At 45.2% G+C, this 17,606-nt stretch overlaps 1 protein-coding gene across 1 annotated transcript in view; it reads right to left on the bottom strand.

Moving 5' to 3' along the window:
• cadm1a (cell adhesion molecule 1a) overlaps nucleotides 1-17,606 on the bottom strand; it is a gene marked incomplete at its 5' end in the record, with an annotated part of 107,515 nt that overhangs the window by 27,602 nt on the left and 62,307 nt on the right. The window contains one exon of the mRNA XM_068744569.1: nucleotides 13,828-13,911. Within this exon, the coding sequence (XP_068600670.1) occupies nucleotides 13,828-13,911 (84 nt within the window). The remainder of the gene's footprint in view (nucleotides 1-13,827; nucleotides 13,912-17,606) is intronic.

Below are 17,606 nucleotides of genomic sequence, written 5' to 3'. Positions count from 1 at the left end.
TCCTTTATTGTGGAATCAGCTCCCTGATTGGTTCCTGAGACAGACACCATCTCTATGTTCAAGAGTAGATTAAAGACTTTCCTTTTTAACAAATCTTATAACTAATCGATGCAGTAATCAATATAATCAATATGCTGTCATTAGGCAGCACTGGTGGCTTAACATCATGACGCACTGAGCTCCTCCCCCTTTATCTGATTATTCATGTTATAAATAGATGTGTGCAATCTGTCTCTATTCCCCGTAGTCTTGTTCGCTCTCTCCCGCTGTTTGTCCCTCTCTCTCTTTCAGGTCCTTCTGTCCGTGGTGCTGCAGAACCTGGACCTGTGTCCCTCAACGCTGATGTCCACGTCGCTAGCATTAGCATTTATAGCTTTATATCGCTAGCATTAGCATTTTGTTTTTGTCTGCTCCTGCTCTGTCTCGCTATCACTTCCCTATCCATCTCCTTGACTCGTCTCCGACCTGCCATTCTCTCTCTCTCTCTCTCTCTCTCTCTCAACCCAGCCGGTCAGACAGATGGCCGTCCACCATGAGCCTAGGTTCTGTCCAAGGTTTCTGCCCGTTAAAGGGAAGTTTTTCCTTGCCTCCGTTGCTCTTGTGGGTCAAGTTGGGTTCTGTCTTTCCCTGCTAATCCTGTAAAGTGCCTTGAGATGACTTTATGTTGTGATCTGGCGCTATAGAAATAAAACTGAATTGAATTGAATTGAATACTGTGTGACTGTACTTGTACTGTAGTACATACTACTGTTAGATTGTACTTGTACTGTAATACATGATACTGTTTGACTGTACTTGTACTGTAATACACACTACTGTGTGACTGTACTTGTACTGTAATACATGCTACTGTTTACTGTACTTGTACTGTAATACATGCTACTGTTTGACTGTACTTGTACTGTAATACATGCTACTGTTTGACTGTACTTGTACTTTAATACATGCTACTGTGTGACTGTGCTTGTACTGTAATACATGCTACTGTGAGACTGTACTTGTACTGTAATACATGCTACTGTTTGACTGTATTTGTACTGTAATACATGCTACTGTTTACTGTACTTGTACTGTAATACATGCTACCGTTTGACTGTATTTGTACTGTAATACATACTACTGTGTGACTGTACTTGTACTGTAATACATGATGATGATGATGAATATATTTATTAGATAGAATGTTAGAGTACAAGTACAGTCACACAGTAGCATGTATTACAGTACAAATAACGTCAAACATCCTGTCTAAGAGGAGCATTTCAAAAAAGCCCTTGCAGTCTTGTTTCCGTTGAAAGTCCTTCGTACATAAATCATCCACAATTAACAATACAAATTTAACAATACAAATAAAAATAAAACCAATATTCAATAACTCAATTGATGCAACGTAACATTAGAAAAACAAAAATAAAATGATTTTACACCGCCGATGCAAACTAACAATTAATCTAAAATAAATTACACCACTGATGCAAAATGACAATGAATGACAATAAATTACATAAATTACAATAAATTACAAAGACACATAATATGTGCAACGTAGGTGGACAAAAAAGGAGGGGGGGTTTGATCCGGAGAGAGTCGTGATGACTATCTCCGTTTCTGCCCCCCTGAAAGGTGTATTTTTAGGGCCGTTTTGAAGGAGGCCAAAGAGGTGCATGTTTTGAGGGCAGGAGTCAAACAGTTCCACCCTTAGGGGGCAGTATTGTAAAAAGATGATTTACCCATGTTAGTCCTGTAGGAGGGGGTAATCAGGTTGTTGTTTGAGCTCCCTCTAGTGTTGTGGCTGTGGGTGTCACTAAATCTGTGGAGGTGTTTATTCAGGTATGCAGGGATTGAGGGGACTGAGGGCAGAGCTGCATTGACTATTTTAAATGCCAATCCCATTTTGAGTTGTTTGACCCTGTCTTCTACCCTGAGCCATTTTAGGCTAGCAAAATGTCCAGGAAGAAGGTGGGTCATGGGCCCCAGATTGAGGAGTAGCCGAATCAGCTTGTTTTGGGAGGTTTGGAGCCTGGTTTTCAGGGACATTTTGATGTTTGAATACCAGGAGGTGCTAGCATAGTCAAAGAGGGGCTGAACGAGGGCTCCAGCAAGCGTCCGGAGACAAAAGACATTCTGCCCAAAAATCTTGTTCTCTGATTGACTTTTTTGATCACCTTAGTTGCCATACTATCACCAGACAGGTATTTGTCAAGAACACAGCCCAAATAGGTAATCTCTTCTTTGCTGGAGATGACTGTATTATCAACTGTGACCTTGAAATCATTAACATTTATCTCACGTAGAGAGTGTTTAGACCCAAAAAGAATCGATTCGGTTTTACCAAGATGTAGTGACAGTTTGTTATCCGTAAGCCAAGTACGGATTCTGGTGACCTCAGAGCTGAGAGCTTCCTCAACCTGCACTTTGTCCTCTCCCGAAATCAGGAGTGCTGAGTCATCAGCAAACAGGAACAATTTGCAGTTACAGGCAGCATTCATGTCATTAATGTATAGGAGGAACAGTAACGGTCCTAGAATGCTGCCTTGAGGAACCCCACAGGGTCACCGGGAGGGACGAGGACAAGGTTACGTTTATATCTACCATTTGTTCTCGTCCCTCAAGGTATGATTTCATCCAGTTTACTGATGTGCTATCAAAACCAATCGCCCCTAGTTTATTCAATAGGATTGAATGGTTAACGGTGTAATACACACTACTGTGTGACTGTACTTGTACTGTAATACATGCTACTGTTTACTGTACTTGTACTGTAATACATGCTACTGTGTGACTGTACTTGTACTGTAGTACATACTACTGTTAGATTGTACTTGTACTGTAATACATGATACTGTTTGACTGTACTTGTACTGTAATACACACTACTGTGTGACTGTACTTGTACTGTAATACATGCTACTGTTTACTGTACTTGTACTGTAATACATGCTACCGTTTGACTGTATTTGTACTGTAATACATACTACTGTGTGACTGTACTTGTACTGTAATACATGCTACTGTTTACTGTACTTGTACTGTAATACATGCTACTGTGTGACTGTACTTGTACTGTAGTACATACTACTGTTAGATTGTACTTGTACTGTAATACATGATACTGTTTGACTGTACTTGTACTGTAATACACACTACTGTGTGACTGTACTTGTACTGTAATACATGCTACTGTTTACTGTACTTGTACTGTAATACATGCTACCGTTTGACTGTATTTGTACTGTAATACATGCTACTGTTAGATTGTACTAGTACTGTAATACATGATACTGTTTGACTGTACTTGTACTGTAATACACACTACTGTGTGACTGTACTTGTACATCAACTGTTTCTGATTAAAGGCAGATTAATTCATGTTGAATTAAAATCCAGGTGTCAGGTTACAGGTACAGCACCAGATGATCTGATTGTATTATTTGCTGGTATTACCCAATAATTATGCAGAGGTGTACTCATAAAAATGTTATCGACAAATGATTGCTGTGGAGAGTGGTGGTGGGAGGGGGGCTGCCTGCCAGTGTTCTTCACCGCCTGTCATTCATTCATGGTAATATTAGTTTGCTTATTGACACATTTTTCTTTCCATTCAGTGTCATTGATCGTTGATCGTGTGGACGGGGGACGATCAGTCACACTCGCTGGAGGATGAACGTTGATGACCTTTGCTGAGTCGGTTCTCGTTTCACTAAAGTCACCCTTTCGGCCGCGACTGCAGCTAAACAGAACGGGGGGGGGGGGGGTTGAAGGACATGGTCAGCCGGGCGCCATGGGAAAAGAAACAAAGAAAAACTCTGTTCCCGAAAGCGGTTTGGAGAAGCATTAAAAGAGGCATAATCCCACCCTGACTGGCAGAGCTGCAAGAAATCTGCATTTAGGCCTTCATGAGAATAGCGAGAATAGAAATGTAGTTATTTTCACGTCACTTTCAAAACCTCGTCGAGCACTTAAGAGCTATGTGTGGGGGCTCTCATGCTCTGTTCTGTCTCTCTATGGGTAACATGCATCTCTGATAGGTCGGTTTGGCAGCGGGTTTCTGATCTCTGCGGCGTGGGGGGGCTGGCATAATACGGCCGTATGAGCCTGCTGCCTTCAATCTATATACACAGTGGAAAGCGTGTGTGTGTGTGTGTGTGTGCGCGTTTTAGCCTGGGACTACCGGGTTTGGTTTCATCTCAAGTGGGGAATGAAATCACGGAGAATCCAGAGCAGTGGGAGCAGAACATGCAACTCTGCTTCACGGTTGAGGATGAGACTTTTATATTGGTATTCCAAGCTCACGCCGTTTCAGCGGGGCAGAAGGCGGAGCCCCAGAAACTGGACTTGACTTGAAATTCTTTCGTGAAGCATTCTGTTCCCCAAATAATGGATGATCGAAGTCTGTGCTCATCTTTACTGCACCAAAAATAGCCGTAATCTTGGATATTTATTTTCAATTAATGCATAATGGCGCTGCACGAGTAGCGAAAAGCAGTAGTGGTCTCGTCTTATATTGTTGTTGATGTCGTTCTAAATATCGTTAATGTAAAATCAACCATCTAAAAACGATTAATATCTACGCCCTTTGCTCACTTTTTGGAATGGAGCTGCTGATTTTGATCATTACAGCGACTTTGTTTGCAGTGGCTCATAGTTTGTCCGCCCCCCGCCCCCCGCCCCCCGCCCCCCGCCCCCTGCACACTGGTCGGATCCAGTACTCTCCGGAATTTTTACTGGCTTTAAGGCAGCGGTCCCGAACCTTTTTTGCTCCACGGACCGGTTTCATCTAGGACAATATTGTCATTATCTGCTCGATAATCGTTAATGACGCAGCCGTCCTGGCGTAGTCTAATAATAAATCAGCCCAGTGGTCTTAAGTCAAATGCAAATATCAACAGACAATAAACAACATTTTGTTCATAAATTAATAATCAACAACTCTGTAAACAATAATAATAAATAATTATAATAAAAAACTCGATTCAAGTGACTGCGCTGATTAAGTTTATTTTGAAATATATAGCGACTCACAATCAGCGCATAAACGTAGGAGAAATACCCGATAATTTCTATAACAAGGTGTACAATCAATCAAGTTAGTGGGAGCCCTGAGCGTGCTTCTCTGCAACGGGCCGGTCCCATCGAGGGGTAACGGGAGACAGGACACCAGAAGTGTGTCCCATCGAGGGGTAATGGGAGACAGGACACCAGAAGTGTGTCCCGTCGAGGGGTAACGGGAGACAGGACACCAGAAGTGTGTCCCATCAAGGGGTAACGGGAGACAGGACACCAGAAGTGTGTCCCATCAAGGGGTAACGGGAGACAGGACACCAGAAGTGTGTCCCATCAAGGGGTAACGGGAAACAATGACAGCCGACGTGTGTCCCGTACGTCCAGCCTGTTCCATAGTTTGGTTTTAGTTGCGGTCACTGCAGAAAATCCCACTTCACAAAGACAGGAAGTTAGAAACAGAAGCAGGATTTTCAATGCTTTTTGGACGATCTCTGGATATTCTGCCTTGATTTTAATCCAGAACACAGTTGTTGTCTGAAAAATACTTTAAGGCCACCGTCAGCAGTGGATCTTCTTCTAGCACAGACAGGCTCGATTCACCAGGTTTGTTCACAAATGGGTCGCGGATCCATTCTTTTGCAGTCCGTCGGTCTTTTGTGGTCGGGAAGTACTGCTCAAACTCTTCTATCTGCACAAACTAACCAATCGCGTGACCAAGACCTGTCAAGCCGCACAGATGCATGCAGTCGTGTGTGCGTTATTACGCACACAAGTCACTTTTCAAAATAAAACCTCTTCAGACTGATAATCAATAAAAAAATGAAAACAATTCAAATGTTCTGTGCGGCCCGGTAACAAATGCCTCACGGACCGGTACCGGGCCGTGGCCCGGTGGTTGGAGACCACTGCTCTAAGGGATCGACAGCCGCCACAACCACCGTTGGACCTACTTATGGAAGACAGTGTAATAGCGGACATCTTACGGTATCGTGAGTATTTTAATACGCGGAATGAAAACTGCAAAGTGCGGAAACGGGGAAGATGAGGAGGAGTCAGACAGAGACTGAAGCGTCTGGATCTCCACCGTACCCCGCCCCTCGATTCTAATCTGCAATGCCCAGTCCATCAGGAATAAGGTTGATGAGATCTGAGCCAACGTTACTCATCTGGAGAGATTCAGAGATGCACGCATCATGGCTTTCACCGAGACCTGGCTGACTCCAGAGGACCTGGACACGGACCCAACTCTCAGCGGTTTCAGCTCCGCTGAGGCTTGACAGGGACGCTGACATCAAAGGGAAATCCCAAGGGGGGGGGGGGGGGGGGGGGGGGGGGGGGTCTGCCTCTACGTCAATCAGCGGTGGTGTAAGAGCATCACTGCCAGAGAGACTGTGCACTGAGGACATCTAGCTGCTGTCTGTGTCAGTGCGCCCCTTCTGTCTCCTCCTGTTGTGGACATTCATCCCAAAGCCAACATGAAGAACGCAGTGGCCACTGGCCGCAACGCTACGGAACGATTACGGTCCATCTCTCCTGATGCTCCTCGCTTCATCCTTGGTGACTTCAATCAGTGCAACCTGAAATCGATGAGCAACCTTTATCAGTATATCTCTTGCCCTACCAGATTGAACAATCATAATACCATCTACCTTACTCCAATCTACAAGCCCCTCCTTAAAATGACTAAAGCTGCCACCCGAGAAGTGGAGATGTGGACTGGAAACGCTGTTGAGGAGCTCAAAGGAGCCCTTGAAAGCACAGACTGGAATGTTTTTGGTCGCTCAGATACTGATCTTGATGAGAGGGTTGATGTCATTTCCTCGTATATTCTTTATCTAAAAGACACAATCATCCCCACAAAACGGGTGAAGGTGTTTGCTAATAACAAACTTTGGTTGAATAAAGCAGTGAAGGATGCACTGCACAAGAAACATGATGCCTTTTTACATGGTCATAAGGCAGAAGCTAAAAAAGAGGTTAGATATGAAATTAAGAGGGCTAAGCTACAATATAAAACAGTGAGTTATCAGTTATAAAATGTTCAAGAGTCCGGGACAGAATTATTAAGTGTTCATGAGTCTTACAGCCGAGGGGAAGAAGCTGTTCTTGTGGCGGGAGGTTCTGGACCGGATGGACCGTAGCCTCCTGCCTGAGAGGAGAAGGTCAAAGAGTCCGTGTCCAGGGTGAGAAGGGTCGGCTGTGATCCGACCTGCACGCCTCCGAGTCCTGGAGACATGCAGGTCCTGGAGCGATGGCAGCTTGCAGCCCATCACCTTCTCAGCAGCACGTACAATGCGCTGCACTCTGTGTCTGTCCCTGGTGGTGGCGCCAGCGTACCACACGGTGATGGAGGAGGTGAGGACGGACTCCACGATGGAGGTGTAGAACTGCACCAACATCTGGGTTGGAAGCTTAAGTTTCCTCAGCTGCCGCAGGAAGTACATCCTCTGCTGAGCCTTCTTGATGAGGGAGCTGATGGTCGGCTCCCACTTGAGGTCCCGGGTGATGGTGGTGCCCAGGAAGCGGAAAGAGTCCACAATGGAGATGGGGGTAGGGGAGTATGTGAGGGCGAGGGGGGACGGTGGGGCTGTGACTTTCCTGAAGTCGATAATCATCTCCACTGTTTTCTGGCTGTTCAGCTCCAGGTTGTTGCTGCTACACCAGGACACCAGCCGGTCCACCTCCCTCCTGTAGGCAGACTCATCACCGTCCGAGATGAGCCCGATGAGGGTGGTGTCCGCAAACTTAATCAGTTTAACGGACTGATGGCTGGAGGTGCAGCAGTTGGTGTACAGGGAGAAGAGCCAGGGGGAAAGTACACAGCCCTGGGGGGATCCGGTGCTGATAGTCAGGGTGTCCGAGACCGTAGACCCCAGCCCCACATGCTGCCTCCGCTCCGTCAGGAAGTCGGTGATCCACCAGCAGAGGGAGTCGGGCACGTCGAGCTGGAGCAGGTTGTCCTGGATCAGTCCTGGGAGGATGGTGTTGAACGCAGAGCTGAAGTCCACAAACAGGATCCTGGCGTAGGTTCCGGGGGAGTCAAGATCCTGCAGCATGAAGTGGAGGACCAGATTGACTGTGTCATCTACAGACCTGTTGGCTCGGTATGCTAATTGCAGCGGGTCCAGGAGGGGGCGGGTGAGGGTCTTAAGGGTGGACGACCAGGCACTCAAAAGACTTCCAAGCTGGGTGGTCGAAGCAGCAGTAGTGCATATTTAAACACTGAGCAAGCGGCAGGTCGTTCAGAGCTCGGGGGGGCTTTGGGCTTGTAGTTGCTAATGGCCCTCAGCCCCCTCCAAATTGCTGCAGGGTCGTTAGCAGAGAACCGCTGCTGGAGTCTGCATGAATATACTGATTTAGCGTTCTTCAGCTCCCTGCTAAACCTGTACTTCACCTCCTTGTAGCTGTCTCTGTCTCCGCTCCTGCGTGCTGCCTCTTTCTCACGTCTAATCTGGCTGAGCTTTGACGTGAACCAGGGCTTGTCGTTAGCATAACTCCCCCTGGTGCGCGTTGGTACAATGCGCTTCTCATTGTAGCTGATCCATGAGCAAATGCACTGAATGATTTTTATCTTTGATGAACATGATTTTACAAATGTGCATAGTGACTTGTTTTGTCACTATGTCAGTGAGTGTCCTACCTATCAGGAAGAGCTGTGGACCTGACATGATCACAGGTCAATTTCTTAAAGTTTGTGTGGATCAGTTATGTTTTATTTTTACAGATCTTTTTAACTCATCACTGATCCAGCACAAGGTACCGAGACTGTGGGAGGAGTCTATTTCCCGTGGCCAAGAACAAACACACTAAAGAGCTCAATGACCTTAGGCCGGTGGCTCTCACCTCAATAGTGATGAAAATTCTTGAGCGATTGGTCAAAGACATTTTAACCGACAAGGCTCAGGGCCTGCTCGACCCAATGTAATTTGCATATCGGGCTAATAGAGGGGTGGATGATGCAACTGCCTCCTTGCTTAATTACCTGTACAAGCATCTTGAGGGTACTAAAAGTCATGCAAGGCTTTTATTTGTAGATTTCTCGTCAGCTTTTAACACAATTCAACCACACATTTTAGCTCGTAAACTACTGTCCGCTTCTAAACTAGATGCAGGTTTAGTAAAATGGGTACTGGACTTTTTAACATGTAGACCCCAGTCAGTTAGGCTAATGGTGCTCTATCCCAGAAGCGGCTGCCATCCACAGGCTCGCCCCAGGGGTGTGTCCTGTCCCCATTATTATTTATTTTATACACAAATGACTGCCGGAGCAACCATAAAGATAGGCATCTTTTAAAGTTTGCAGACGACACTGTTTTAATCAGTCTGCTCCAGGATGGTGAAGTCGAGCATGGGCCAGTCGTGGAAGACTTTGTGGAGCGGTGCGACAACCACTTCCTCAAGCTGAACATGAACAAAACTAAAGACATGGCAATCGACTTCAGGAAAACCTCAAACTCAACTGCACCAACTGCAATAAAGGGCTCCCTGGTCGAGTCAGTTGAGTACTACTACACGGGAACGGTGATCGCTCATAAGCTGAAACACGACCAATAGCAATAAAACCCTGATCGGGACGTCCCAAGAAATTAATAAATGCTTCAACAAATAGCTGCATGATTTTGTTTGGATGCTGTAATCTGGACATCACTGGGATAATCTGGGACAATCTCACGTCTGGCAATTTCAATTTGAGTCACCTAAGATTATAAAACAGCAAGTGTGTGTACCCCCCTTGTTAAAGATGAAGGATTATGAAGTTATGCTTTGAAATTCACTACTTTTTTCACCATATACTATATATGGTGAATATATATGGTGAATAATACATAACGTTTAATTTAATTTAATCTGTATTGGATCGGAAGGGAACTCTGTGGCACATCACTCGTCTCCAAAGCTCTCATTTTATCTTTGGATGAAATGATCTGACATTTTACTGCCAGAACCGAAGAGCTGGGAGAAAGAGATGGCAATTATTAATTAATGACGTTTCATTTTTTCCCTATGCAGAATATACACTTCAACATTTATACTTTTTAAATGCGCCTGACATTCAGGTCAAAGGCGGAAAAATCATTCAGAGTTTCACTGACAAAACTTCACAAAACACTTCAAATTGAAAATACAGAATAAATATGTAGTAGATTAAAGGTGAAATGTAGAATTAGCATTAACATTTATAGCAAAGTACATTTTATCACTAAAATACAAAACTTTTTTCTGTAACTGATTCTTCTTTGAAACTGAGTCTGCCTAGATCCCCCCCATTTAATTCCAAATATATTGTGCAGGAAGTATTTGGAAAACTCGGTTCTTTATTGTTATGATTTAGTTTAGTAACTATTATTCCCAGCAGGCACATGAGAAATAATCAACGCCCAATCAGAAACAGGCCTGCGCAGACAGCAGACTCTAAAGCAGCAGAGCGATCAATCAGCTTGCATAGATAGGTATTCTCTTTAATCCAACCAGATGCCATAATCAAGCACAATGCCTGTGATTTCTGCCAGCCTCGTGAGATTTGTTCCAATTGAGCAGCCTGTCAGAGATGCTTTGATTGCCTCCACAGCTCAGGCTGTTTTCTGAGTCAAGGCAGATTGCTGTTTTCTATCTGCCCCCTTTGGAGATTTAGACTCATAATATCCCTGAGCTTTATTTCTCAAGAGCAAGAGAAACATTTCTTATTTCAAAAGGGCCTAATTTTTGGGCTTCTGTTCGGTTTTTGTTGTTGTTGTTCAGTCCCACTGTTCCGCTTCTCCCACAACCAACCAAACTGGGGCGGGATCTTTGAGTCTGAACAATGGGCGTGTTTCAAGTGAAAACCGATCATTGGATTTGCAGCAATTATAAAACGGATGCAACTGATTTCAATATCTACATCTCATCATTATTCAGGCTTCTTAGAGACCGGTTTGTTTTATCTTTTCCCATCAGTCCACGCTGCTTTTGTCCTTCAATCGCGGTTTGGTGCCGAAAAACAAAAAGCTTTCCACCAATAACACTTTTTTACGTGTCCAGCCTGTTGTGAAACATTCACAACATCGCAGCGACTACTGAACAGCAGCGGCGAGGTCGCAGCCTGCAGTTTGCCCTCACAAACACGACCCCGCACACCTGCGCACCGTCGACAAGTAGAAGAACCTTCACTTTGTGCAGTGGAGCACTGTAATGACTCAGCATTCAGCCGTCATGTTTCTGCACTGATCAGTATTTATTAGGGCTGTCAAAAATAACGCCATTAACTATTTTTGGTCGTTAATTACGTAATTCTTTTAAACAAATTTCACGGATGTGCAGTATGACGAATGCAATTTGTCAGGAAATTGGATGGGAGCTAGAGCAAGATGAGTTTATGGATGAACTCAAATACAAAAAGAACGATGATGGTACAGTTAACAAGTACAAGGTTATTTGCAATTAATGCGTTTAAATTTCATCGGAGCTGCTCAAGCTTGAGGTACCATGTGAATGCCAAACACGTGTTAACCGGGTTCAGCAAATGGTTGGACCAGACCACGCTGAATGTGCGCAGAGCATTACCAAAATCAATCTCAGATCATTTGACCAACACAATAGCAAAATGGATTGCAAAAGATCGTAGACCGATTAGCATCGTAGGAGACACAGACTTCGTGGATGTTCTGAAGGTGGCGTGTCAACACTCCTACACTCCTCAATCTGGGGCCCATGACCCACCTTCTTCCTGGACATTTTGCTAGCCTAAAATGGCTCAGGGTAGAAGACAGGGTTAAACAACTCAAAATGGGATTGGCATTTAAAATAGTCAATGCAGCTCTGCCCTCAGTCCCCTCAGTCCCTGCATACCTGAATAAACACCTTCAATAAACGGGCGGCTGTGGCTCAGTTGGTAGAGTCCAGTGATCAGTAAATCAGTGGTTCGAATCCCAGCTCCGACTGTCCGCATGTCGAAGTGTCCTTGGGCAAGACACTGAACTCCAAATTGCTCCCGGTTGGTCTGGCAGCAGTCGCCCACTGGAGTATGAATGTGTGTGTGTGAATGGGTGAATGTGAGGCCTCGTGTAAAGCGCTTTGAGCACCGCAAAGGTGGAAAAACGCTATATAAGTGCAGTCCATTTACTTCAAAGATTCAGGATGCTTTCACACTGCTGCTGTTCGCTCCCTTTTAAACTGACCAGAGTTCCTTTCCTCGGATAATGCGCTCCGTCTTAAATTATCTTCAAAATGTGCCGAACACCCTATGGTCCGCGCGCCCTATGTTTCGTCGCGGAGTGATGCGTACCGGTGCTGTCCTTCATCATAGTATTATAGTCAGGAGCCTCACGGAGTGAAACGTACCGATGCTGTCCTTCACCATAGTATTATGGCGTGCTGACGAAGCGTATTTCCAACTCGAGGCTGTCGGTCCCGCAGCAGAACACGGGAATAGAGCAGCGGCGAAAGAATCCAGCATTAATGAATCAATGGAGGAAGAGGAGGAAGCAAGAAGAAGACCTGCAGCAACTCGGCTCCTGCGATCGGCAACTCCGTGCGCTCCGATCTCACCAATACGGTCTAAACCCAAGTGAAGCAAGCTAACGCGCTAACGGGCTAACTATCAAACTAGCTTATCGTCGTCATCCCCGGTGGATTAACCAAAGAACTGCAACCGTTCAACGTTAAACTGCGAGCTGCGTGGGAGCGCTGGACGACAGACGGAGAACACAGTTTCACTCAGAGTGGAAGGCAGCGGAGCGCCACCGTGTGACTGGATTGTAGCTGCTTCGGCTAACTGTCTGCTAGCATTGTTGTTCTGTGAAGCCGGCTTCATTTCCGAGGCGCTGCACGGCACGGAAAGAGACTCTGACAGTGAAGAAAGAGGCCGGCATGTTTGACGGAGATCTAGCGCAGCTGTTCACTACAGAAACAGAGGATGAGGACTTTGATGGGTTTGATTAATGACGATTAAAAAAAACGGTACCAAACTCTGTTTTGTTCCGGCTCTATTTTTTAAAACGCGCGCTAGTATGCTTGTTTGATTGATGACAATTAAAGATTTGTACCAAACTCTGTTTTTCTCCTGCTTTATTTTGCGCACCTATCATGCCGGCGCCTTTTGATCCGCGCGCCCTTTGTATGTTTAAAATACCGAAAAATCAGCTGTTAATGAGACTGCGCCGAATCAGCAGGTGCGTCATAAGGTCGTGAAAATACGGTAATCATTATGAATCTATTGAAAGTTCTGATTAATCTGAATAAATAGATTCGACAGCCCTAGTATTTATAGATCTTTGTTTGTGAATCACAATAATGTTAAACCAGAATTCCGTAACCTGTAGCTGTGCAGAATATAAATATCAGACAGTTACTGTTTGAAAAAAACAACACTCAGCATGTGAATAGTGTGAAATGTGTGTTCCTTCTGTACAAATCTCATGGCTCAGAGATTAGAATGGACCTGCAGTCTGGATTTGGAAATGTGGAAACATGTCTTCCAGCATTGTCAGGACTTCTGGATGACAGCATCGCTACATCCCCGACCGAGGCTTCCCCGGCCCTTGCCCCGTCGTTCTGCCATTTGCTTTTATTGCAATTTAATATTCACAGCTCCAACAGGGAGCCTCAGCCATGACCTTTAACCCGTTACGTAATGGAAAGCATGTCAAAGCATTTAAAAATGAATGGAGACATAATGACTGGAAGCGAGTGGCCGCCACCAGTCGGACATGAAACATGCAGGTGAGTACGGCTGCGTCTGCACCCGAGGATGGAGAAGCATGGAGGGACTCGGAAATGAGGCGCCGCACGCACAAACACGCCAAAAGAACCAGAATAAAAACAGGCCGTGTGAGGGCCATACTGTACCTTGATTGGCTCCGGGGTAGGACATGATGGTGGTGATGGTGGTGGTGGTGGCTGTGGTGGGTGGAGGGGTAGTGGTGGAAGCATCTGAATGAGAGGACAGATACATGACAGCACAGGGGGGTAAACAATGAGTACAAAGGAAAGTCACAAAAAGCGATGGCAAAGTCCACTGCAAATAGTGACAGTGCATTAAATGCTGTCTGCATTCCAGCAGCCTGGCGACGACTGAGCTCGTTCGGAAGCCGCTTTTAAATTTGCTCACGAGCTGCACACCACGACACGAAGCTCCGACACAGCTAGCGAGAGGAAGTGATTAAGTGTCTAACGAGCAACACATGCTGGCATTGTACTGTCGCTCATAGCATCAGTCCCTCCCACAACGTTCCCTTTTAACTGCATTGACTCGGCTGAATTGTCCAGCTGCAAACAGCTGGGAGAGACATCAGGAATGGCACTTCCCTGGTTCGAGTTGCAGGGGAGCGCTGATATGAGGCCAGTGCCTGGCAATAGGCAGTGGGGTAATGCTGAAAAAGAACAGTAATCCACCACACTTGGTGTAATAAATGAAATCCTGTGTGATAAGAAGGTGAGGATGGTTCCGTGCATGCTGGCCTGCTGCTGCTTAGCTGCTCTTTAACTCCGAAACAAGCTGCAGCTTCAGCTCTCATTTTTTGAAGGTTGAACCAGACACAGAATTTTAGCCACGGTTACTTCCTGCTTTTTAGGCTGTGCACGACGGTTAATGGCTTCATTTACATGAATTGTAATTTTCGGCCCCTTTATTTGCATAAACAAGCCCAATTTCGTGCTTCATGAGTCCCTGGAAACAGAAAAAAAAAAGAAAAAGAATATTTACCCCCCATTTGAGCAAAAACCGTCGCTGTAGGAAATTATTGAGTAAACACTTTGTTGGTGTTTTAAAGATCAACATTTCCAGTAGGAATAAATGGACTCAGAGATGGAGAACACCGGCTTGATTACTGAAATCGAGTGGCAGCATCAGTGGATAACAATTAGAGCACCAAAGAGAAAAGTCCAAAATCATTGATTTTGTAAAATAGGTCTTTAATCTGAAAGGCTTTGAGTTATGTTGCTGACAGACAGACAGACAGACAGAGAGGCAGACAGACAGACAGACAGAGAGGCAGACAGAGAGGCAGACAGACAGACAGACAGAGAGGCAGACAGACAGACAGACAGACAGGCAGACAGACAGGCAGGCAGGCAGACAGACAGACAGACATACAGACAGACAGACAGACAGACAGGCAGACAGGCAGACAGAGAGGCAGACAGAGAGACAGACAGACAGACAGACAGAGAGGCAGACAGACAGACAGACATACAGACAGACAGGCAGGCAGGCAGACAGACAGACAGACAGACAACTACCGCCCTGTTTCCATCCTTTGTTCCATCTCAAAGGTTATGGAGAGAATAATCCAGGAGCAAATCAACCGCTACCTCGCCGAGCATAACCTGCTCTTTGAATTCCAATCGGGCTTCAGAACATCCCACTCCACTGACACATGCCTCATATATCTGACCGACTACGTCAAGCGTGAAGTAGACTCGGGCAAATACTGCGGCATGGTCATGCTGGACCTCCAGAAGGCCTTTGACCCCGTTAACCGTTCAATCCTATTGAATAAACTAGGGGCGATTGGTTCTGATAGCACATCAGTAAACTGGATGAAATCGTACCTTGAGGGACGAGAACAAATGGTGGACATAAACGGAACCTTGTCCTCGTCCCTCCCGGTGAGCTGTGGGGTTCCTCAAGGCAGCATTCTAGGACCGTTACTGTTCCTCCTATACATTAACGACATGAGTGCTGCCTGTAACTGCAAATTGTTCCTGTTTGCTGATGACTCAGCACTCCTGATTTCTGGAGAGGACAAAGTGCAGGTTGAGGAGGCTCTCAGCTCTGAGCTCACCAGAATCCGTACTTGGCTTACGGATAACAAACTGTCACTACATCTTGGTAAAACAGAATCTATTCTTTTTGGGTCTAAACACTCTCTACGTGAGATAAATGTTAATGATTTCAAGGTCACAGTCGATAATACAGTAATCTCGAGCAAAGAAGAGATTACCTATTTAGGCTGTGTTCTTGACAAATACCTGTCTGGCGATAGTATGGCAACTAAGATGATCAAAAAAGTCAATCAAAGAACAAGATTTTTGGGCAGAATGTCTGCTTTTGTCAACAAAAGTGCTCTCCGGACGCTTGCTGGAGCCTCGTTCAGCCCCTCTTTGACTATGCTAGCACCTCCTGGTATTCAAACATCAAAATGTCCCTGAAAACCAGGCTCCAAACCTCCCAAAACAAGCTGATTCGGCTACTCCTCAATCTGGGGCCCATGACCCACCTTCTTCCTGGACATTTTGCTAGCCTAAAATGGCTCAGGGTAGAAGACAGGGTTAAACAGCTCAAAATGGGATTGGCATTTAAAATAGTCAATGCAGCTCTGCCCTCAGTCCCCTCAATCCCTGCATACCTGAATAAACACCTCCACAGATTTAGTGACACCCACAGCCACAACACTAGAGGGAGCTCAAACAACAACCTGATTACCCCCTCCTACAGGACTAACATGGGTAAATCATCTTTTTACAATACTGCCCCCTAAGGGTGGAACTGTTTGACTCCTGCCCTCAAAACATGCACCTCTTTGGCCTCCTTCAAAAAGGGCCTAAAAATACACCTTTCAGGGGGACAGAAACGGAGATAGTCATCACGACTCTCTCCGGATCAAACCCCCCCCCCTTTTTTTGTCCACCTACGTTGCACATATTAAGTGTCTTTGTAATTTATTGTAATTTATTGTAATTTATGTAATCGATTGTCATTCATTTTCATTTTAAATAATGACAATGAAGATTCAAGATTCTTGAATCTTGAATCTTCATTGTCATTTTGCATCAGTGGTGTAATTTATTTTAGATTTACTGTTAGTTTGCATCGGTGGTGTAAAATCATTTTATTTTTCTGATGTTACGTTGCATCAATTGAGTTATTGAATATTGGTTTTATTTTTATTTGTATTGTTAAATGTCGATGATTTATGTACGAAGGACTTTCAACGGAAACAAGACCGCAAGGGCTTTTAGAAATGCTCCTCTTAGACAGGATGTTTGACTGTACTTGTACTGTAATACATGCTACTGTGTGACTGTAGTTGTACTGTAATACATGCTACTGTGTGACTGTAGTTGTACTCTAACATTCTATCTTATAAATATATTCATCATCATCACCACAGACAGACCGACAGGCAGACAGAGAGAACAATGCTTTGACTGATATCATTGAAATGTTGTGGAGCGATGGATCTGCTGCAGGTCATGAAGCTAAGCTAGTAGCTACAACTTTTACACCAGGAATCGTGTAACTCCCCTGATGGCGTCGCTATCTGTTGGTGCATGTTGGACTGCCAATGCACTTCCCTTGAGTCAATGACGTCTAAAAGCAGCAGTGGTCAAAGGAGTGGCTGCAGAATGCTTGTTAAGCACATTTCATTTCCTATCAGATACTTACTTTTTATTGATTTGTCCCTCGGAGGGCAGTTTGGTTTACAGCAGTTACAGTCTAACTGGAGCCTGCTGCTGGTCGCCGCGTGCGCATGCGCCCGGGCAATGTGGGTGAAGTGTCTTGCCTAAGGACACAATGACAGTGCACACATGTGCCTGAGCCAGGAATCGAACCGCCAACCTCTCGATCTTAGGACTACCCTCTGCGCCACCGTCTCCCCCCACAGACGCTTCGGTTTCGATGC

Source organism: Brachionichthys hirsutus, chromosome 10, assembly GCF_040956055.1.
Source record: "Brachionichthys hirsutus isolate HB-005 chromosome 10, CSIRO-AGI_Bhir_v1, whole genome shotgun sequence".
Lineage (NCBI taxonomy): Eukaryota > Metazoa > Chordata > Actinopteri > Lophiiformes > Brachionichthyidae > Brachionichthys > Brachionichthys hirsutus.
Note: the sequence above shows the minus strand (reverse complement) of the source record. Positions and strands in the feature narration are given on the sequence as shown.